The following is a 23438-nucleotide window of genomic DNA, read 5'->3' on the forward strand; positions in this document are numbered from 1 at the left end:
CTTGAACTGCTTGCCCTTAATTGGGCGGTTTCAGAGAAATTTAGAGGTTACCTCCTAGGCTCTAAATTCACTGCCATCACTGATAACAACCCCTTGTGTCACCTTAATACAGCCAGATTAGGCGCCATCGAACAGCGCTGGGTAGCTCAGCTAGCAGTGTTCGACTTTGAGGTCAAGTACCGGCCAGGTCGCTGTAATACTGCTGCAGACGCCCTCTCTAGGCAGCCATTAGCAGGGGAGCCCCAACCGCACCCAGATGACCTAGATTTTGATGGATGTGTAGCCATCTGCAATGTGAGGAAGGGAACAGCTTTAGGGCAAGAACTAGGAGCTGCAGGGACAAAGTGCTGTAGGGTGAGACAGGTACGTGCCTCAGAGGCCGTGGATGTTACGGATGGGAGTGACTGGCAGGGTAACACCCCCACCTTGCCTGGGTACTCTAAGGAAGAGCTTAGCCAATTTCAAAGCACAGATCCCACCCTCAGTACTTTCAGGCAGTTCTGGGAAAAGAAGCAGAAACCCACCTGTAAGGAGAGGACAAGGTTAGCCAAGCCTGTGGTGTCCCTATTTAGGCAGTGGCACCGGATCAAGGAGAGGGATGGTTTACTCTATCGTGTGATCGATGATGTTCATGTGGGTGAATGTCACCAGCTCCTGTTACCCAACTGTTTGAGAGAATCAGTCCTTGAGAGTGTGCATGATCAGATGGGGCACCAAGGAATAGAAAGAACACAAAACCTTCTGAAACAGAGGTGTTTCTGGGTGGGCATGTATGATGATGTCGAACAGTGGGTTAAAAAATGTCAGAGATGTGTCCTTACCAAAATGCCACAGCCCAAGATACATGCTCCTATGAAGTCATTTTTGGCCACACGACCCCTGGAAGTGGTTGCTGTAGATTTCACTGTCTTAGAGCCTGCTTCAGATGGCAGAGAGAGTGTTTTGGTTGTGACAGATGTGTTCACAAAGTTCACCCAAGCCTTCCCTACCCGTGATCAGAAAGCTAACACTACTGCCAGGATTCTCCTCCAAGAGTGGTTTATGAAGTACGGTGTGCCTGAGAGACTACATTCAGATCAGGGTCGAAACTTTGAGAGTGAAGTAGTTGCAGAGTTATGTAAACTGTATGGTGTAAAGAAAACTCGCACAACACCTCATCATCCCCAGGGAAATGCACAATGTGAGAGATACAATAGGACACTCCATGATCTCTTGCGTACTCTTCCCCCAGAGAAGAAGCGGCGTTGGCCTGAACACTTGGCAGAGTTAGTCCATGCCTACAACGTGACGCCACATGCTACTACTGGTCAATCACCGTACTATCTACTTTTCGGGGTCCATCCACACCTCCCTGTGGATGCTCTGTTAGGGCAGGAGCAAGTGCGAGACAAGAAATATGATTGGCTAATGGTGCATCAAGAGCGTCTCAAGGACGCCCATGCCAGAGCTAAAGAATATGCTGAGCAGAAAGCAGCCGAAGGGGTTGAGTTGGACAAGCACAAAGTTTACTGTCCCCCAGTTGATGTGGGTCAGTTAGTGTACCTTCGCCACATGCCTCAGGGCAGGAATAAGATCCAAGACGCTTGGGGTCCTACTGTTCATAAAGTAGTAGAGGTACAAGGTACCACTCATACTGTAGAGCCTGTGGAGGGTGGTCCAGTTAAACGGGTCCATAGGACAAATCTCAGACCTTGTGTAGGTCCTGTTCCTGCTTCCAGGAGAGCGAGAGTAGGTGCCCCTACTTTGACACCTGTTCAGGCCCCTTCTGAGTCTGTTCCAGTCTATGAAGATCCTGAGTATGTAGTGCTGGAGGAAGTTCCTAGTGCAAACCTGTGTCAGGAAATGGAGAACGATGATGTCCCTGGTGATCAGGACAGAGGGGACACAGAGTCTGAAGATAGCATTGAACCAGTGAATGTGAAATATTCGGATTGTGAAACTGAGGTAGAAACACCTGTTCCTACTGCCAGAAACAGCTCTAGTAGGGATGCAGGGATGACTGCCCCTGTTCCAGCACCCCGAAAGACTTTGAGAGCAAATGCAGGAGTACACTCAAACCCTCACCATGACCTGAGATCAGCATGTAATGCCATTTCACTCAGTCCTGATGTGTTGTCCCAGTTGCTAACCAGCATGGGTGCGGTATTCTTCAGGGAAGCAGTGAAAGAGGTTAAAACTATGAATTAAGTCACCGAGGACGTTGACTTTTTAGCAGGGGAGTATGTAGCCTAGTGGGAAAACTGATGTTGCCACTAAAGCCACTAGAGGGCGCTGTACTACAGAGAAAGCTGGGACGTAAAGAGCGAAACCGGAAGTGAAGTCTTTCTTTTCGAGCGGATAACCTGTGGAGCGTTAGTTGTTTTCCGTGTAAGTAAATATGTTCTAAATGTTATTTCTGTACAAAATGATCAAAAGATGTACGTTAATATGTGTGTATAGAAGTCAGGAAATGTATTGTTTGACGCTAAATGCGCCGATGGTGATTAAATTGGTCTGATCGTTACAGATGTTATTCCAGGCTCTTTCCAGATCATTTCAAATAATCTATTTACTCGTTTTTGTTTTCAAAACAGCTGCAATGACTAAATGAAATGTTTGAGGAATAATATATATAATATGTGTATACTATAATCTCTGCTCCCATTCCTCTGATTTCATGTGTTTTTTCATGTTCCATTCTCAATCCTTTATGTTTCTGAGTAAATGTAATTTGCCAGGCTGAACACTGTGACGTCCATAACTTTTTATTTACGTCTCCATGCTTCCACTGGTAACCCCGTGTCTAACGTCACACTGCAATGATTTGTGGGTAATTCCCTTGGGCAAAGTCTGCAGAAATGCTGACTTACGGGAAGGGTTCATAAAGGGCTCAACATGTCTGCCAGAGAGCCTTAAAAACACTCGACCATTTGACAGTGGGACAGCCCTAAAGCCTCACGGACTTCACAACCCTTAAACATTTCACACCCGTGAGCTAGAGTCTGCAGATCATGCTTATCAGTGCCCATGCTCCACATGTTTACATCAAACCACCTGTAACGTCTTGGATCCCATCTCATAATTGCAACTGTTAAGATTGTCTTTGCATATCCCTGAACATCATTATCAGTGACCTAGTGCCTTGGACATGCATTTTGCAAGGTTTCAATTTCAAAAGCGTACTAATTTCTGAATATATTTTGCTCTCTCTTTCTCTCTCTCTGTCCTGAAAAGGAGGGTGTGTAGCGGAGGAAGAGTGTGTCCTGCCTTTGTGCCTCCTTACACCCAGTCACCATCATGGACGCTGGGAGACACACCAGAGGAGAGACATCACAGGTGACTGCATCACTCGGACTCCCGTGGTTCTCTGGACTACAGGCTCAATACTTATTTAACATATAGGTTTTGTGTGAGGGATAAAAAGAAAATGACATATACAGATAACATATAGTTTTGAACAATTTGAGTAACTCATTTTGTGACTAATATTATTTTCTTATATAATTGTAGCAAGCATAATCACAAATTCAACTTCTTCCTTCAGTCATATAAAATAGTGCTCTCCCAGGTTTTTTAATTAGGTATAAACTCAACTGCTAAGTAAACTTACATTTGTGGCATACTTGACATTCCACACTATTATTAGAGTTGTCCATTTATTGTAATGAAGATGAAGCAATCTGCTCAATCCGTTCCTCAAACTCACAGAATTCATGTTAAATAGCCACAGTTGAACACATTTTCTGGTGACCATGGTCATTACAACCTGTGAATACCCTCGGCTTTAACTCTTACTTGCAACAGCTTGTTAACGATGTCGTTTATTTATTCACTGTGTGTTTGCAGGCTGGCCCAGCAGCGTCGGCAATGTTCGCACCGCAGCATGAGCTCTGCATCCAGGAGGAGGAGAGCTCTGCGCAGCGCCTTCCCGGTGCTGGAGCAGCCTCTCCAGCCCATCCACCATCATGTGTATGAAGCTAACCTCCGAAACAGCAACGCCTGCCACAACAAGTTGGTTCTGCTCTCGTCAGCTCTGATCAGCTCTAGTTGATTTCCCCCACTGCATTATTTATCGAAATACATTTCTAAATGCATGCTATTCGTTAGCGCGCGCTCTCTCTCTCTCTCTGTAAGGTACATAGAGTTGAGTGAAAAGATAAGGAAAGGTGGAGGGGAGAAAGCCATCGCCAGACACACTCAGAGAAACAGGAAGTTGCTGGTCAGGGATCGGTTGCGCCTCCTGCTGGATGATGAGGACTTCCTGGAGCTGTCTCCATTCGCTGGTCTCGGTCTGCCGTACGGGGACATCCCTTCTGCCGGCTGCCTGACTGGTCAGAAACCGCTAGCTGCCAACCTGTATCTTTTAATACTATAACTACAACTATAGAATAATAAACTACTGACTTGCATAACGTATCCATTCAGGCATTGGCAGGATCAACGGCCTGTGGTGCGTGTTTATAGCCAACGACGCCACAGTAAAAGGTGGCACAGCGTATCCCATCACGGTGAAGAAGCAGCTACGAGCACAGGAAATAGCAATTCAGAACCGCCTGCCCTGTGTTTACCTGGTTGACTCGGGAGGAACTTTTCTACCACTGCAGGTAAACACACACACACGTCACCATAATAAGAGCTTAGCATCAGAATATTGTCTTTTCAGGAGATCTGAATGTCAGCTGAATTATAGTGATTTTTATTTCTAAATCTGTGTGTGTGTGTGTGTTTGTGTGTGTGTCTTTTATTGTCCAGTCAGAGATCTTTCCCGATAAGAACCAGGGAGGAAGGACGTTCTATAATGAAGCCATCATGTCTGCCATGAAGATCCCACAGGTAAAGAAATATAAAGTAGTGCAGGCTTGCTTTAACCGAACAACAAAAATAAAAAAGGGCTGTGAATTTGTTGTAATATCAAACAGATGTCACATCTGACATGCTACTATTCCTGCGGCCATGAAAAAAACAACAACAGACAAAACAGTTATAATGTGCTTGTAGTGGCTATTTGTCAAAAAGAAAAAAAATATTAAAACAAAACTTGCATCAAAAAGCCACTGATGCGCCATTTTAGTTGGTTTGTAACTTAGGCAAGAAATCCGATGTCCAGTTGTGTTTAGGTGAATTTTATTTTAGTGATCAAAAGCAAACATTTCTCGTGCAGTCTCTCCTTGCTCTGTTCTCTTGCTCCATTCTCTTGCTCCGTTCTCTTGCTCTGGTAAAAAAAAAAAATGTCCCTTCCTTGTGCATAAGAATAAATGAGTTGATCGTCAGGCCATAGAAGGTAGAAATGCAGTTATAATTTCGGACACAAGACCTCTATAAAATTATCTGAAAACACTAGATGATAGTCTCAGGACCAAATGTCGTTGATAGAGACAGTAAATACAAATGTATACACATATCAATGAGACTTTATGGGCTGCAAGAATTTTGTCAAAATCAGTCTTAAAAACTGATTTTCTGACAGAAAAGAGACAAATCCACATTTGATAAAATCACAACTTTAGCAATTAAAAAACAGTTGCACTCTCTTAAACTGCTATTTTGATATGAACACAACTAATAATTCAAAAGGTGGCGGTGGTGTGCGGGTGTTGCTCCATCGAGGACAGCAGAACGATTGACGTTGAACTTGCACGTTATCAATTTTGTCACTGAGCTCTCTCCGGATTTGAGTAACGGGTAATGTGTTCTCTTGGTTGCCTAAAAATCTGAATGACAGACCTATCAGATCATAATTTCATTTTGATATTGTGCAATGACTCAAATTTGTCAAAGGTACCTCACAATACTCTTTTACCAAGAGTACTGTTGCCAAGTAAAAACACAAATGTACCTTGAAGTTATTGTCGATGTAGTTCCTTATTTTGTTATCATCTGTGCCTCTCCATTGTTGGTAAATTATATATGATCATTTTGAAAAAAACTACAGCAGTGTTATAAAAAATGATAATAATGATAATAATTAATTAGGTTCTCACATTGCTTGCTTGTAATCTAAAGCTTTCTCCATTTTATTTATATCAACATTGTGACGACCCTGTCTGCCTGTGTGGCTGCTTTCCTTGCAGGTGTGGCAGAGGATCGTCAGGCAGAGTGGGGACACCTGAGGCAATTAGCAACACTGGCCCTGCGTGCCAGTGCACCCTTTATAAAAACCCTCTGGATCTTCAGTTGGCTCTGGCTCCTTCCTGAGACATCCATTTTGGCTTCGGTTATGGTTTGTTTCGACACTATACAACACTGCATATACACTTTACACGCACCCACTCACTTACACTGCTGAAATGACTGACTTCACATGTCACTGTTAGTTTATGTTAGTCTTTTTCATTACTTTAAACTTAATAAATATTTAATCAACCGTTTCATTGAATGCCTTTTTTGTCATGGCCGTTCGGCCCGGTTTGTGACAACATGTAATATATTTATCAATACTCAACAGTACTAACAGTAATGCCTTTGAGTCAAATGAAAATCAAAAAGATATTAAATTATCACTTGCACAATATTTATATTAATTGTCATACATTGTCAGATTTTTGAATTGTATCAGAAATATTATGATATTGTTTCTAATATAAAGATGCATTTAGAAAGTTTGTCATACATTGATTTGTACTGTGCTACTCAGTAAGTAAACAGTATACATACAGTACATACAGTTTACATGAACAGACTGTGTTCTATGTGACAAATGAAATAGCTTAAAGCTTTTAGAATTATTATTTCTCGTTCAGCCTGAACCGTCTGTCTCCTTCTTGGTTTGTGAGCAGATGCAAAGAGCTGCTGACTGCTTCGTGTGTGTGTGTGTGTGTGTGCGTGTGTGTGCGTGTGTGTGTGTGTGTGTGTGTGTGTGTGTGTGTGTGTGTGTGTGTGTGTGTGTGTGTGTGTGAGGAGCTTCCCAAACCCACCAGCACAGAAGAAGCAGACGGAGACAAACTACGTCCTCTGTGCCGGTGGGGACGGGATGCTCCTCGTCCTCTCGGCTGGTGGGTGGAGCGGGTGGTGGCGGGGCAGGGAGGACGTCACCGTACTCACTGGGTCTCGGACTCACTCGGGTGCTGAGAGTGGTTCAGTGGTTGTTTGACGTCCACTCTCGGATGCCCCAGGAGTGAAAAAAAAGCACAGAGGAGTCCTTCCCTGTGAGACACAAACACTAGAGATGAATACTTTAAACTTAACTATACGACCTTTACACTGTTGTGTTGAATCTGGCCTCCAATGATGGAATCTTATTACTGATACTTCTGTAGTCTTAGTGAGGGATTACTTACTCAGCCCACTGAAAGAAAGGAGACCGCCGCTCTCCATCTGGTCCTGTAGTCCTCCATCCTTCTCATCTGGTCCTGTAGTCCTCCATCCTTCTCATCTGGTCCTGTGGTCCTCCATCCTTCTCATCTGGTCCTGTGATCCTCCATCCTTCTCATCTGGTCCAGAGTGAACACATCTTCTCTGTTGCCTGGAAGTTACTTCCTGTGTTACAGCCATCGATACCTGAGTAAAAGAGACTTGGAAACCTTTTCTTAATGTTAGTAATTTTTACCATACCTCTGTCTGGTACAGCCACCTTCACCTAACTATAAAGAATAGATAGAGAGTGATTAAAATGAACAATCTTTGAATAACTGTTAAGTGAGACTTTGAGGCAACATGTGTTAATGTTATAAAGTGTTGACTTACCTTTGTCTGCTAAAGACATCTAGACTTTAAAAAGAAAAAAACACAACAGAATAACAACCATTCACTGTTAACTTACCTCTGGTTTCTGCATCTAGCATCAACTATTACTCAAAAGGAAAATCAACAAAGAAGCAAAATGTAAAAGCTCTGCTGCAGGATGCTACCTATCGCCAACCCCGCCAGACGCGAGGGAAGGCTGTCTGGTGCTTTATCAGTCCTGCCAGACGCAAAGGTTTAACAATCCTGCAGCAAACAGGCTGTCGGTCTCAATCCGAGTCGCTGTCTTCAGCCGACTGCCAGTATCTTCTGTGTGTGGGGAAGCTGAGGCCTGAAGTGGAGGATGGAGACCATCTGTAGTCCTCTGCCCGGCTCTTCTTTGAGGAGGGGCCGAGGCCTGAAGTGGAGGGCGCTGACTCCCTGTAGTCCTCTTTTCTGGTCCTCTTCGTGGAGAATCCGAGGCCTGAAGTGGAGGGCGCTGACTCCCTGTAGTCCTCTTCTCTGGTCCTCTTCGTGGAGGGCGCTGCGTCCTCGTGGTCGTCCTCACCGTTCCTCTGCCTCTTCATACTACCTGCTCCGTGCGGTTCTCTACCCTGCTCCTCATCTTCATCATCTTCTTCCTCCTTCCTTCCATTTTCCTCCTCTTCATGTTCTCTACCCTGCTCCTCATCTTCATCATCTTCCTCGAACATGGACTCATACCCGGAATCTAAGCTCACACAGTCCAGCCCAAAGTCTCCCACCTCGTCCTCGTCGCAGTCACCTCTGGCCACCCATAAACTAACGACCGCACTACACGTGTCACCAAGTCACCAACACACAAGAGGCTGTGCCTTTTATTATTTTAACAATAATATCAATAGTGCAGCTCTGCCTCTGTTAGTTTGAACAAATGAGGGAATGAGAATCAATTATTGCTGCCTTCATGGGACACTTAATGATTAACATTATTATTATTAATTTTATTTCTTAATGTTGGGGGATTTTATTTTACAAAGGATATTTTGATGATGTATATCATAAGTATATATCATAAGTGCGGGCGAGGCTGCTAGCTTGTAGTGTTAGCATGTAGCGTTAGCATGTTAGGAACAGTAAACGTAGACATAGTATGAACGATTCGCCTTTAAACTCAAAAAGTTTCACTGATGTCTAAACTGAGAACACTTTTAAGGATTTAAGGGGATGTATCAAACAGAAAAACGTTAACATAAATGTAGCCTAGTGGGAAAACTGATGTTGCCACTAAAGCCACTAGAGGGCGCTGTACTACAGAGAATGCTGAGACAAGAGCGAAACCGGAAGTGAAGTCTTTCTTTTCGAGCGGATAACCTGTGGAGCATTAGTTGTTTTCCGTGTAAGTAAATATGTTCTAAATGTTATTTCTGTACAAAATGATCAAAAGATGTACGTTATGTGTGTATAGAAGTCAGGAAATGTATTGTTTGACGCTAAATGCGCCGATGGTGATTAAATTGGTCTGATCGTTACAGATGTTATTAGCATGTGCTGAGCATTCAGGAGAGAGCTAGAAGGCTAATCAAGTTTGCTAATAACAGTTATAGACCATCCTACATACATTCTGTTATCTTTCATGTTTAAGAACATAATGTGTGTACTGTACTGAAGATGTTTATTCCCGTTTGTGTATTGCTGTATGGGTTTGGTGTGCGTTGCGCCAAATGTGCATTTAAGATAGCAGAAAGATAAGAAGTTGTGAGTATATTGAGACATACATGTATATTGTCTTTGTTAATGGACCAAATGTTTCATGTTTTCATTTCAGAGTTAACTGTGTGGTATTGTTTGTTTTCTTTCCTTTTTACGAACAGAAGAGTTACCATTACAGTTATTTATGCATTGACAGTGTGCACTAGATTAATGCACTGTACAGGTTACTGAGTTACTGAACAGGGTTTTAAAGAGAGAATTTGTGTCTACAGTGTAACTTTGAATGTACAGGAGCATCTTTGTTAAATCTATCACCAGTTCAACATCCCCAATTTCTTTAATACTATTCTCTTTTAAGAGTAGTCGAGAAATAAAGATCCCTAAAAATAGTTTTGTGTCCGGTGTCATATATTTCACCGGCCTACACATTTTGGTACCAGGAGTGGGGTCTCTATAATTTGGAGATTAGACTAGATTAGACTAGATTTGGAAGTGCATAAATAACTGTAGCGGTAACGTGCGGTCCTGGTGCAAATCGAACGAAGACGGTGAGGCCTGCCTGGAGTTGCTGTGGAGAACCAGTGACCAGACGGCTGAGATCCGGATTTCACCAAGGACGTGGAGGGAGAAGGTCACTCCAGGAGAGAAAAAACGCCTCCGGCAGCCCTACCCCAGCCTTCGGGATTTCAAGTGACTGGAGTGGAGCTAAGTTGCACAGAGACATTTCACCATGTCGGACAGACGGTGAGGACGAGCCGTACTTCGAAGAAGAGACTGATGCTTTAGGACAATTACAGGCACAGTTGTCTGAACTGAGTGAGAAACATGAGAAAGCCATGGAAGCTATTGACACCTTAAATAAGGGTTCAAGTAGGTCATATGTTTATGTGCCAAGAGAGCGCCAGATCCAGCCCTTTAGTGGCGATGCTGTCAAAGATGGTCGCTCCGTTGATGAGTTTATTGAGGAGGTAGACCGTGTAATTAAGACCAGAGGTCAGAGTCCCGAAGACGGGGTTGATTTCATTCTATCTCTTTTAAGAGGGTCTGCATTAGAGGTCAGACTATGCGTGGACGGAGAACTGAAAGACCCCAGTGAGTTGTTCACTTTGCTACAGGAGGCTTACGCAGAGAAACGTAGCGTAGCTCAACTGTTACACACCTTTTTTGGTCGCCAACAAAGGGAGGGGGAGGATTTTCAAGAGTACTCGCATGCACTCTCCCAAATTCTACGATTAGCCCTGAAACAGAGACCAGATGCTGTGTCAAATGCTAAGATAGCCGTCAGAGACCAATTCATTAGAAGAGAGTTGTGTAAAATGGTTAGGGAGAAGCCCCAGTCATCTCTGTTAGAGGTACGTGAAGAGGCCATTGCCTGGTCCCTTGAAGACACGCCCTGTAACACCAAGGTTGTTAAGAGCAGGCCGGTAGTGTGTGACAGTATCAGGGGAGAGGGCCAGTGCTCTGGTAGTTTGCCAGAGAAGAATACCACTCTAGAGGACATTGTTAAGGTTGTCTCAGAACAGAGCAGAGCTATAGGGGAGCTGACTATTGCATTGAAAGAGGGCCTCGCTCTCAAGGAGAAATACAACAAAGACCAGGGTGGGAAGCCCTAAATTCATATTTGATCAGTGACAATTGCATCGGAGTTCATGAGCTTCAGAGCAGTGATTGACAGCTGTGTTAGAGACTTCTCAGCTCTGATTGGTTGTTTTCCTTAAGACACCGTGGAATCTTGCAAATTAGGAGCACTAAAAGGAGGCAGAGAAACCTGATTTTTCACAGCCTTGTGTAATACTGTCAGGATATAGTGACAATTTGAGCAAACATGAACAAAAACTTATTTTTATCAAGGTTGCCAACTGTAGCTTTTGTGCTGATTTTTATCTTTTCATTGTTTGGATGTCAATCTACATAATGTTTTTCAGTATTCAGGTGATAAAAGTGTTTTTTGGTAGTTTTCTTCCATTTTGTTACAACTCTACAACATAGTAATATCACTCCCATGAATAAGTACAGATGTATGCTTTGTCCTCAGTCGGCACCATTGAATAACAAAAGCATTGTGTGAAGCACACCATGCGAAGAGGGGTGAGTTTGGTACTTACTTTGGTATCTGCATCGCAGAAAGCCTGATGGCCAACATCTGTCTAAACAGATTTAGATGAAATACAATATAATCATCTGCTCCAAGATTAATAGACTCCTTTCTTTAAAAAGCTTTATCTAACCAGGCAGCTCAGTCGAGAGCATGTTCTTGTTTACAGTGACAGCCCTCATGCCCCTGGGTCCGTAACAACTGGCTGAGTGAATCACAGCTTTGTCCAAATACTTTAGGGTGAAATGGGTTCGCTCCAAAGCGAATGAGCTGTTCTGTCAAACAGTGAGTCTCAGCTTTCCATTTTGCAAATGGTGCTCTGCTCAGGGCATGTGTACTGTGTGTGTGTGTGTCTGTATGTTTTATGTTTTTCAAATGTGCTGTGTTATTGTGAAGTTTACCGGTATCTACCGGACCGAAACGCAACGCACCGCACATTTCGGTGCTTCCTGGCAGCCTCGGTCCTCCGCTCCTCACTCATAGTATTATTACAACCGGACGAGCCGTGCGCGCTTAGAAACAAACCCCTCCATCGTTCTGGCGAAGCTTCGGCCATGATTTATAAAAAAAAAAAAAAAAAAACGAGATCTGTCAAACGGCTGGCAGGCTACTGACTTCCTCCATCGACATCCGGGTACTTAGCGCTGCCGCTAATAACAAGCACAACATCCACAACAAGCACGCGAAACCTTCTTCTTCTTCTTCTTTGAGGTGTAGTGGCGGTTTGCAAACGATGAATTGGCGCATTACCGCCACCAACTGGTAAAATAAAATAAGTCAGGACAGGTGTCGTATTTTGCCAGAGAATGCAAATATGCTCATATTTCTGCAAAAGAATTGCTGAAGTTTGAAGCTGTAGTGTGTGTACAGAGTGTGTGTGTGTGTTTTGTATTTATTTATATGTATTTAAGTATACTGTAAACTGCTAACAGTTAATATATTGTTCATAGTTTGAAGTTAAAAAGTTTGAAGCTGTAGTTTGAAGCCAAGTGTTTTGTATTTATTTATATTTATAGTATACTTTAAACAGTTAATATATTGTTCAATTTGAAGAAAAAAGTATCGGTTCAGGCACCGGTATCGTTTTTAAAAGTATCGTTTTAGCACCGGTATCAGAAAAAACCCAAACGATACCCATCCCTAGTCATCAACTAGTTAAATTTGGGGGTAATTAACACAGCAAAAATACATCAATGAATAAATAAATAAATCATATCCAATAGGAAAGAAAATGAATGTAAAGTATAAAAATGCTGCTAGCTAGTATCATCATCTTGAACCCCAACAGTTGGTCAGAATATAACACCCACAAATAATAAAACTGTTATAATATAGATGCTGCTTCTTATTCCGCAAATATATTCTCTCATCTCATCTGATTATAGAGAGCTCATTTTGAACTTTGGTTAAAAAAACAAACAGTTGGCTATATGAGGAAAAGATGGGAAGGGAAGGGGATTTATCTATTCTGGGCTATGTGCTAATGAACAGGGTTTTCTAGCGTATTAATAAGAAATGGATACCATAAATAATAATATTTATGCATTCTATAACACGACAGCAAAAAATTACATTCAGTACCGACAGATTCAGCGACTGTATTTCCATTTTCATACCTACAAGAACCGACTCGAACTCGTCCTCTGCTCTTGCGGAACTGTTTATCTGCCGCCATGTCTACACGGACAACAATAACAAACGGCCCGTACTGCGCTTCCGTTGCCCATGACACCGGAGCGAAGTTCTGACAGCTGATTCTCCAATCAGTTTATATCCACTCCGAGCCCCCGAAATAATCACATTTGAAGTTATTTACAGTCGGACGTGCCTCCTATAACCTCCGGCTGGGGTTGCAGACAGCGCCTTGAACAGAGGAGGGCGGCTGATTATGGTGTAGCACGGAGCGCTAGCTCTGAGAAAGCAGGTAAAAAAGGCAACACACAAGCTAACACTGGCTAGCAGAGATAGTTCATTAACAACTTGCGTGCGCCTTTCACTAATTAAAACGAGTGACATTTATTCTTGCACTCAAGCACATGCGCGAGGAATAAGCCAGAGCTGAGACTGGTTTTAAGCTCGAACATTGCATCTAGCTAGCTGTGATTAGCGGTGTTAGCCGCTTGTTATGACCACTGGTTAACAAGCTAAAAGTACAGTGACGAGGCGGTAACTTAACTTCTGAAAGTGTTTACGTTACATTAGCATTAATCTTGGTTTCAGTTCGAGAGGTTTTGTCTCAAGGGAGACGCACTTCCTTGTGTTTGATACCAAGTTAGCTGGACTCATTTAGTCCCAAACATCAAAGACAGACTGCACCCCTTTCTGTGAATTTACTCCATAATCTACCAATTTAAAGTAAAGACGATATATTTTCCATCAGTGCAGGTGTGTGTTTATTTGCTAGCTAGTTGTGTTAACCTGTGTGCAGTGGTCCCCCCCCCCCACCCTCTGCATATGCTGCATGACTTTGTCCCTACTGCGTTATTATGAATCCACCCCATGCAGCTGTTCGACTAACATCCAGGTAGTCCGTGTGAGTGAGCAACCTTAGGGTGCAGTGACTGACAGTCGAGGCAGGTGGGCACTGAGTCCGACTGGGTGACAATGATACCCGATACCTTCTGCTATTGCTGCTCCCCAAATGAGCTCAGACTGAACACGCTCCCCTAGAGAGGTTAACAATCCTCTGCACCCCCTGCAGAGTTGTACTACTAGTAAAGGAGTAACAGTGGGCTTTAGCAGAAAACTAGTGGGAGCAGAACAATTTCCAAAACAACAGAAGGTATCAGCTGAGACTGAGTTCTGTTACCTTTAGTCAGCGATGCGAGCATGTTATCAAGGGTGGTCTGTGTGGATGATGCTTTACCGGGAGAGGTGACGTTTTTTTTGGGAAGTTGCTTAGAATAGTTTCAGATGTCATAATGTATTCTGTTTGTTTGTTAAAGTGTGCAAAACATCACTTCCTAATTGTAAATATTTTAGAATAATTCAGTTTTTAGGTCATTTGATAATATATGGATACGTATTTTGAAATGTTCTCTTTGTGCATATACACAATGAATGCACAAGAAGAAAACACTCCCAGGGGAATAAGTAAACAACAGCAAAGGCAGAGACCGACTCATGCGTCACTAGTTACAGTGAGACGTGTTTACAAAGAGCGAATGCTTTGACCTCTGAGTTTAACACCGTCGTGCCATAGATATCGGCTTCCTGCTGCGGCATTCAGAGAGACGTTGGCAGGAGCATGACGTTGAAGTGAGTCTGTTAAATATCATTTAGCAAGTCAAAAGGCCGTTCGTGCTATCAGCTGATTGGTGATGCTTGTCTCTGTAGGCTCCCCTCTGTCTGGTACAATCACCTTTTCTTAGATAATTAAAACAGTGTGCCATCGATAAGTTACTTCTTATCATGTTGATATGAACTTCTGAGTTCCACGTTGGCGTGCAACGGTCCTATTACTGAATAACCATGGAAACCACAGCAGTAAAGGTATAGTCATGAATGTTAAGAGCAGATGGAGAGGATTCCACTCCTTCGGATTATACGGCATACATTTAATTTCTCGTAGAGAGTAGGTATTTGTGTTTAGAAACGTTCAAGAGATTTACGCCAGTTTCAGGCATTCTCCTACAACAAGACTCATCGGTATTGTTTTTCACTTATTCAGCCTATTTATTACGTATATCCACTTGTTGTGTGTGGTGTTTGGGTGGAGCCTATTCCAACTCATTGGACCCGAACAGGTCGGCGGTCTATCACAGGACTGAAACATCTACACAGACTGCCATTCACATTCACAATCGGCGAGCGATTTTAAAGTTGCCAGTTCACCTCTCGTACGCGTCTTTTGGCCTGTGAGAGGAAACCAGTGTGACTTTATATTTGAATATTATAAGCACTTTTTTTCTCCCCCCTCTATTATATATTGTCTCATTTCTTCTTCACGGTCTGTGTGATTGTCAGGCTTGAGCAGCGTAGCGCTCCAGGCGTGGGGTAGACCGAGGCAGATCACAGCAGCCATGCTTACGTTGGCCAGTAAGCTGAAGAGGGACGACGGGGGAAAGACGAGCCGTGCCTCGGGAGCCTCCGACTCCGCCCACAGGGTCTCCATCAGGGACCGCCTCCTTACCAAAGGTACCCAGGTCGCCATCCGCTTCGTCCATCACTTTGTCAGCTTGCATCGTTTTCTTTTATACAAACTCATGGCGAGCTAAATACTTATAGACAGACACTATAGGCCCTAACAAAGTTGTTTCTTAACTGTTTTGTGGTTTATTTCAATACAGAAATATAAATTCATGCTCCGCTTCCTCCACGGATGTTTGGACTTCTCCTTCTGTTTCTTTTTTCTGTTTCTACCTCTGTCTCTTTATTCCTCTTCTTTCTCTCTGACCATGTTTCTGCCTGGGTTTTATTTATAGGTACTTCTCTCGCTGCCTTGAGATGCAGCTTCCAGGCACCTGTCTCCTCTCTCCTCCTCTAAATTTCAAGCGGCTGTCCTCCTTGTGCCGGCTACCATTTCCCATCATGTTTTTACCTCTCTGGGTTCTCACCTGTCTTTGCTTTAGTCCATACATATACTTGATGGCATTATTATACCCAATCACTATGACCGGTGAAACGAAGGCTATAATTTGGTGTAGAGTAGATTCAAAAGTGGTTTGTCCAATGCTGGTCCAATATCATATAGAGTTCTATAGAAGTGTGGGTGGATGTAATCTCACAAGCACCTGTCTAATGCCCTCTAGTACGACATCAGAGGGACTTGCTTTTCTGTCTCTCTTAGCTTAACTTTGTAAAACAAAATGTAGCAAATAAATAGATGCATATAAATGTATTTAATTATTTATTATTAAAATAATATATCTTACACCAACCTTTTTAATGTAGCAACAAATTGGTCGAAACAGAAATTAAAATTCCGTATAGTATCCGAATAGTGTACTATATAGTAATGTATGTAGTACATGGAGTTGAACTGAATAGATTAGCCCCGTTGTCATCGACACCCCATCCAGCTGTTTGAGTCAGTATCGGCCCGATGTTGCTGTTGGTGCATCCCCGGTACCGATCATTACTCTTCAAAGAGCTTCAGTGGCCATGCAAAATAACTAAATGTGAGAAAAGTAATGCAGTGCTTGTCTAATAACACATATATTACTGGGAGTTTACAGACAAAAACTAAAGCGGTCGATATAACTGTGAGGCACACCAGTGTTAACGCTACACAGCTGAGAACCACTGAAACAACCTCTTAATGATCTGAATGCATGACAATGTTTGTAAAAATAACATTGGTAAATCCTCAGCATTCACACAAGCAACAACAGAGAGACCAAGCACGTCCCCCGTCCCCCCCGTTGTCTTTTTTTGTTAAGTGTTGAAGTGTTAAACCAGCTGATGCATAAACACGTTGAAAGGAGTGTCGGTGGTGTGAAAACACAACAAGAGAACCTGTGAGTGTTTAAAAAACAAATCCAACCAGACTTGATGCAGAGGCAACACCCTCTGCTCCTCACTTGTCGTTTCCTTCCTCTCTTTTTGTTTTTTCCTCCTCCCTTCTGTTACCAGCCAATCATTGTTGTTCCTCTGCAGCATTGTGTTGTGTCACGCATTTTACAACTTGCATATTAGACGTTATGCTTTTGTGTGTGTGTGTGTGTGTGTGTGTGTGTGTGTGTGTGTGTGTGTGTGTGTGTGTGTGTGTGTGTGTGTGTGTGTGTGTGTGTGTGTGTGTGTGTGTGTGTGTGTGTGTGTGTGGGGCTCTCTGTCTTTACCATCTTCTCTCCTCCCTTATTCATGACTCTTTTTCTTTTTCTCTCAATAGAAGTTGCAGAACTTGAAGCCAATCTCCCTAGTGAGTATGCTTTCCACTTCCACACACACCGCTCTCAGTTCAGTCAGACTCCCTCTGACTTTGCATTCCTCCCCATGTTTGCATTAATGTTTGTTCAGCAGCCCCACATCTGAAAGTGTGAGAGCTGAATAACTGACGTAAAGGGACAGAAATATTAAATAAACAGCCGACGTAAAGTAAATAGTGTCCTCCAAGTTCTTAAATCTTCTCAACTCAGGAAAAAAAAAAAACATTCTTTATGTTACGATATCAATTAATGAGGATTAAGGTGGCTTGATGTATTGTTTCAGACTTGGTTGATCATTATTAATACATTTTGTGTTTTGGGATATTAAAACAATTCTGCAAATGTTTCAGATAAGGCACGAAGACAAAACCAACCCCACAGATGCACTCCATTTTCTAACATTTTGCTTTAATGCTTTTAGGTGTAGGTCATTTCTAACAGTACTTTAAACTGCATTGCAGTGGCATAAAGCTATTCAGTCAGAATAGGATTATTTTTTTCACCGTAAATGTCTCAAAACAGTTAATTCTGTTTATGAATGAATAGGTCTGATACTGTTTCGAAATCAAGAGTATTTAATAAAGTATTTATTTAACCAGATCGTCCAGCACACCCACATAAATGAGTGAAATGAGCCACGCTCGTGTGTATATAATCAAATGCGTTCTAAGCCTTGGACGTGTTTCATGCTTATTATACGTTCTGGCCTCAGGATTTATTTCTACAGACAGACTCCAACCCCCTAAACTACTTTTTAGTTCTGGCTATTATTTGAGAATTTAAATGACTATATCAGATCTTCATTCCTCACGTATCTGGTTATTGTCATGCGTATTGAATGAGGATGTGCACCGCTTAAGAAAAGCATCCTGCTCTCCTTGACTGTAATGCTCATCCCGATCCGTTCTCCATTACCAGCAATAGTGATGAAATATGGTCCTGTGGAAAGTATTGATTTTCATGAGGCTTCAACACTTGTGCTTTGTGCCGTGGATGTGGACTTGCCGTACGACACTGAAGGACTTTCACCGTTCTGGGCAGACAGGAGCTCAGGAAAAATAAAAGAGAGAAGCTGTTTTCTAGAGTCTTCTCTGAGTGAGCAGTGGTGCTTTCAAAACACAGAGAACAAACCAACGACTCGTCTGAACATATTTGTTCAAGCGATTTTGAGAAGATTTTACGCATATAGCGTTTTTTCTTCTCTGCACCAGGGTCTTTTGTTTACAATTGTAAACCGCTCGCGCTCCCATAGAGAAAAAGCTCTGCACCCAGCCTCTTTTCTCAGAGCGCTCCAACTTCTTTGAGCGGCTGCTCCGAGCTGTCCAAGCTGAACGTCTCTGAACCTTTCAGAAAGGTGCTGGTGTAGTCAGGGTTCACTCTATATGGACACTTAGACTGGACGAGTGTTACAGACCTGTCATAGGAGTCATGTACAGATAGTCGGTCCTTTTCCACTGCAGAAGAAGAGGCCTTAAGCTAAATGAGTTTGGAGTTTAAGCATGTCTATGTTGCAGAAAAAACAGTATCTAAATCAAATAAACATTGATATTCTGCTATAATATCATCCCTCCTACATTACCACAGACCTTGACACATCGACACATACACACATTCTTTTACTTTGATTTTTAATTCATGCTTTAAATCCTGCATAATGCTATTTGATACGGCTGATGATTGCTGGGGAACGTGATAATCTTTCAGCTGTGATAAAATGATCTTCAGCTGCTTGTAGAGTGCTGTGTTTTACTGCCCGACTAAAAAGCAGATTCACTTTTTTATTCAGTGTTTCCTGCGCATTCATTACACTCATCGCCACAAACAATATGTTTTACACACACACAGCGTTCTGGGGGGTTACTCGGTGAAAGGAGCTGATGCGATAAGTTTGATTGAAAACTTCTTACACATGAACATGGTTTAAAAACAAAAAGCTCTCCCATCTTGAGCACAGTACACGTCCTTGAACACCAGGGGGGAATGTGGTGCCACACGGAGTCCCAAGGCATAAATCCTGCAGTCTGTGTGAACACACAGGCTCAGGAAGGATTTAATACAGATACAATATATCACTGATGTTAATGCCACTATTTGACACACAGTCAAGTAATCAAAACTAATGATAGACCTTCACACAGCTGCTCCTGGCTTTCACCTTTGACCCTAATAACTAACACCCCTCCCCTTATTTGTTCTCGTCCAGGTACATGCAAAGCCAGTTTCCCAGATGAGGACAAGCTGCATAATTTTCAGCTGGCAGTGTCTCCCGGTAAGAGAAAAATCACCTCTTTTTCTAACTGCTTCAATCATTTCATAACTGCTCTGTTGACGGCATGCAGCAGCGTTGTTGGTTGCTCATTATATCGGCGGGCTCTGAATTTGATGTTGTCTTAGAATCAAACGCATTTTCAATCAGACTCAAATATCTGAAGAAAAAGGTGAGCACCGATCAAGTCTGCTGGTGTAGAGTTTTTAATTAGGGTTGCGATTTAATTAACCCCCGTATCAAAGCTCAGGAAAAGTGCAGGATGCAAACGGTCCAGAAACCACCTTAAACTTGCTGTGTGTTATTAGACTGCAAATCGACTGCATGTCATGAATAATGACTCATAACAGGCTGAGACAGGAGTGTACAAAAGCCCCCTTTGAGCGCTCTCAGACGGCCGGCTTATTTCTGCGGGATCACTGTCTGGACTCAATGAACTGAAAAAGTACACTGAGTCGGATACAAGCACAGCAGTTTTAACAGCTTTCGACCTATTAATGAGGGAAAAACACCTGCGCTGATGTGCCTACGTGTTGATTAGCATTCATTGTTGGATCGACAGCTTTCCCATCAGCCCAAACGAACCGTACTAACCCGAGTTAATTTTTTTACCAAACCGAAAAGGTTAAATGTGAAAGCACTCTGAGCCGCCAACAGCCATATCCACTGCTTTCTCATTTCGTACAAGATGCAGGGTTTGAGTGGTTTCGGGGGAAGTATGTTGTGTGCGATGTGGTGGGAGACCGCACATGTTGGTTGGTCCATGTGTGTCTTGAAGTGTTCTCTTGAAACGGGCACTCCAGTCCTCTCCGTACTTCGACTGCCGCACCGTCGTTATTCCCCGAGTGCAGTCTGCTTGCTCAGCAGTGTTCCACGCAAAATGGGCCACCTGTGGAATACTGGACACACCCAGCACGCTGGTGTGGGATTACCACGAGTCTCCGGAGTCTCCTCTTACCTGCTCTGTGTTCGTCAGACACACTCTCTCTCTCCGTCCTCGAGCCCAATGTTACCTTCTCACTTCAAGGAGGACACAAGCCGCACAAGAGACTGAGACAAACATGGCTCTGTGTTTGTCTGTGAGCGACGTGAGCAATGAAAAGAGAGGGACAAAGAAAGAGAGATAGAGTCACACGTTATTGTCAAACACTTTTTGGACCATAATCAGACACCTGACACATTGTTGACTAATCTCAAATGAATTCATCTAAATCTAGTTTGTAAGTTTTGGCAACATTGTCCCAGACTATCTGAACCACTTTATTTGGAGGTACAACTGAAAGTAATAATCCTGTTAGTAATCCCTTGTAACAACAGAAATGTGTGCGCACAACTCTGTGTGGGGGGGGGGGGGGGGGGTTTATCCTTCAATCAGAAGATCGGCGGTCAGACCCCCGGCTCCTCTCCAGTCCATGTCGATGTGTCCTTGGGCGAGACACTTGACCCCAAATTGCTCACGTAGGAGCGCTTTGAGTGGTCGTAAGACTAGAAAGGAGCTATACAAGTAGGAGTCCATTTTCAATTAAATTCAGGCTAATACAGCAATAAAAGTAATGTACATATCCCACAAAATATATTTTTTAAATTTATTCCACTTAATCACAAAACAAGGAAGTGTAATGACTGACAAAACTCTGCACTTTAGTCCAGGAGACCAGCAGTCACAACATCGATTCATTTGTAACGCCACTTCTGCAGTTATTTTGAACCCAAGCCACGATTTTTTCCGAAACCTAAACGAGTAGTTTTGTCGCCTAAACCTAAAAACTAAGTTGTTCCCTGAGACGAAGGAAGTTTATTTTGAAAAGACTTTGTTCACATTGACGAGCAGAAATTGACACGTGTTGCTGGACATTCGTAAAAAGATGCAAGAAAAGATGAGGAATCACTTTTCGTAAGATGACGAGGACGAGGCTAATATTACAAAATGTTCTGTGTGGTTGAAGAGATCTGGTCACCGAATTTTGTCATTGGTCTTTTTATCTGGTGCGTCTTATTTTGTCTATTACATTTGTAACGAGAGTTTACAGAAGTCACTGCATCCATTTTCTGCACACTAAGATGTTAGGATATCTTGATGTTTAAGTGAGTGGTGAATTAATTTAATGGTGTGTGTGTGTGTGTGTGTGTGTGTGTGTGTGTGTGTGTGTGTGTGTGTGTGTGTGTGTGTGTGTGTGTGTGTGTGTGTGTGTGTGTGTGTGTGTGTGTGTGTGTGTGTGTGTGTGTGTGTGTGTGTGTGTGTGTGTGTGTGTGTCGCATAGGCTCTGCGTCGCCAGCTAAGTTTTCACAAAGGTCTTTGTCAGCAAAATCTAGCAGAGAAAAACAAAGTTCAGCAATTAGAGAGAAGATTTTGGTGTCATGTTCTTGAAGAGGAGTTGAAAAGGAGATTGAGTTGTCAGAGAAAGTTCCTCAATTATTCAGGGCCTCTGTCTCCCCTAACGTCTCCTCCCCTCTTCCCACCCTTTACTTCCTTTCTCTTGCTCTTTTCTCTTTTAGTATTTCCTACCTTGTTTAATCTCTCTCTCTCTCTCTCTCTCTCTCTCTCTCTCTCTCTCTCTCTCTCTCTCTCTCTCTCTCTCTCTCTCTCTCTCTCTCTGCTCTCTCTGTGTTTGCCTTCCATCACATCTGGTGTGTAGCTCACACACACACAACACACAGCCCTCAGTTTATCATCTTTATACTACAGCCAGGGGACCATGCTACTCTGGAGTCAGACCGAATACAGTACATTAAGGGAAATAAGCATGTAAACAAAAATGCTCATGTAGAGGCCTCAGTGTGACCCGTGAGAGGGAAAGTCTGTGAATATATTTTTCTGTAGACCTGTCTGATTTCTCCCCTTTTCTACCAGCTGGTAGAAAAGTATTAACAGTAATCCATTAACTACATTTCATATATTTTACAGGACAAACAAAATAAATGTAATGGAAGTATATTAATAGAAGAAAAATAGCACCTCAAGTCATCTCGGTGTGTCTCTGTAGTTGTAGTAGATGCAAGGTGTCTCATTTTTTCTGCCGTCTTCATACTGTGCTGTCAAATTTCCTTTTCCGTTTGCAGTTTGGTAACTAGGCATTACACACACGGAAGCATTCATTTGCACTGCGGGGAAGTGGTCAGGAAAATAACAATTGCAAAGGGAACTCGCCCTCAGGATGCAGGTTGTCAAATATCTCTCATATCCAAACCAATGTAAGGTAAAGTCATGGGGAGAGTTTACAGCTCAAGGCTCACGTAAGTGCTTCTTCCTTTTTTCTTTTGTGTTTCCTTCTCTTTTTGTTCTCCACCTTTCTCACGAGAACTGCAGTTCCTCTGTTTACTTTGGATGAACAGTAGTCATGAATCATTACTCAATTTTTTATTTTGCTACAAAAAAAACAACAACTGAAAATGTGTGGGGGAATCAGTGATGTTTTTCGAGCTCTGATCAGTTGGAACGCCTCTTTAGTTTCCTTTCCTTTTCCCATGCAACCGCTCTGTGTCGTGACCCCGCTGCTCCGGACTCCTGTCTCTCTGAGGAATGGGGACAGCAGCAACACTCGGGTGAACGCATCCTCACATGTCACTGTTTGGATTATTAGAAATGCAATAATGAAGGAAAATTGCGTCGTCTTTGTGTTTCGCATGAGAACTTGTTTCCTGCTCCATTTGCGTACGAATAATTGACGTATTGTTGTGCACATTCCTGCAGAAACCTGCAAACTTTGATACATTAGCAATACTCTTTTGGAGATCGGCCATATGTAAGGGTCAGCAAGAGGTCCTAGTGTGTGTTGAAAAAAAAAAGTACATAATAGCAAAAAGTATAGTTTAGTCATGTTCAACCTTTTTTTCTTATTGAGACAAATAATATATACAACATATACAGTTGTGTGAAAAA

General features: G+C 42.7%; 2 protein-coding genes across 5 annotated transcripts in view; both read left to right on the forward strand.

The window, feature by feature from the left end:
• The first annotated feature begins 2915 nt into the window (after positions 1-2915).
• LOC142938537 (methylcrotonoyl-CoA carboxylase beta chain, mitochondrial-like) lies at positions 2916-6089 on the forward strand. The gene is made up of 8 exons (XM_076081793.1): positions 2916-2969; positions 3214-3315; positions 3826-3990; positions 4114-4310; positions 4405-4583; positions 4732-4812; positions 5554-5604; positions 6051-6089. Exons 3-8 carry the CDS (start codon positions 3863-3865, stop codon positions 6087-6089), a joined length of 675 nt encoding a protein of 224 aa, XP_075937908.1. The 5' UTR covers positions 2916-2969; positions 3214-3315; positions 3826-3862.
• A 7043-nt stretch (positions 6090-13132) lies between these two features.
• The window catches only part of ube2f (ubiquitin-conjugating enzyme E2F (putative)), a 51249-nt gene continuing 40943 nt past the window's right edge, over positions 13133-23438 (forward strand). For all 4 annotated transcript variants that reach the window (XR_012949674.1, XR_012949673.1, XM_076081941.1 and 1 more), the window contains exons 1-4: positions 13133-13349; positions 15392-15562; positions 17256-17285; positions 19496-19561. Coding sequence is in view for 2 of the 4 variants with exons in the window: in XM_076081941.1 (XP_075938056.1) it covers positions 15448-15562; positions 17256-17285; positions 19496-19561 (211 nt within the window). In the remaining 2 variants the exon portion in view is untranslated. The remainder of the gene's footprint in view (positions 13350-15391; positions 15563-17255; positions 17286-19495; positions 19562-23438) is intronic.

This window comes from Anarhichas minor, unplaced genomic scaffold (genome assembly GCF_050575085.1).
Source record: "Anarhichas minor isolate MPS153535 unplaced genomic scaffold, ASM5057508v1 ptg000087l, whole genome shotgun sequence".
Lineage (NCBI taxonomy): Eukaryota > Metazoa > Chordata > Actinopteri > Perciformes > Anarhichadidae > Anarhichas > Anarhichas minor.

Excerpts from the sequence above, each read along its gene's own strand:
- LOC142938537 (XM_076081793.1), top strand. The coding sequence starts at position 3,863 with ATGAGCTCTGCATCCAGGAGGAGGAGAGCTCTGCGCAGCGCCTTCCCG. Across the intron at positions 3,991-4,113 it reads AGCAACGCCTGCCACAACAA|GTACATAGAGTTGAGTGAAA; the intron begins GTTGGTTCTGCT and ends TCTCTCTGTAAG. Across the intron at positions 5,605-6,050 it reads AGGACAGCAGAACGATTGAC|GTGTGGCAGAGGATCGTCAG; the intron begins GTTGAACTTGCA and ends CTTTCCTTGCAG.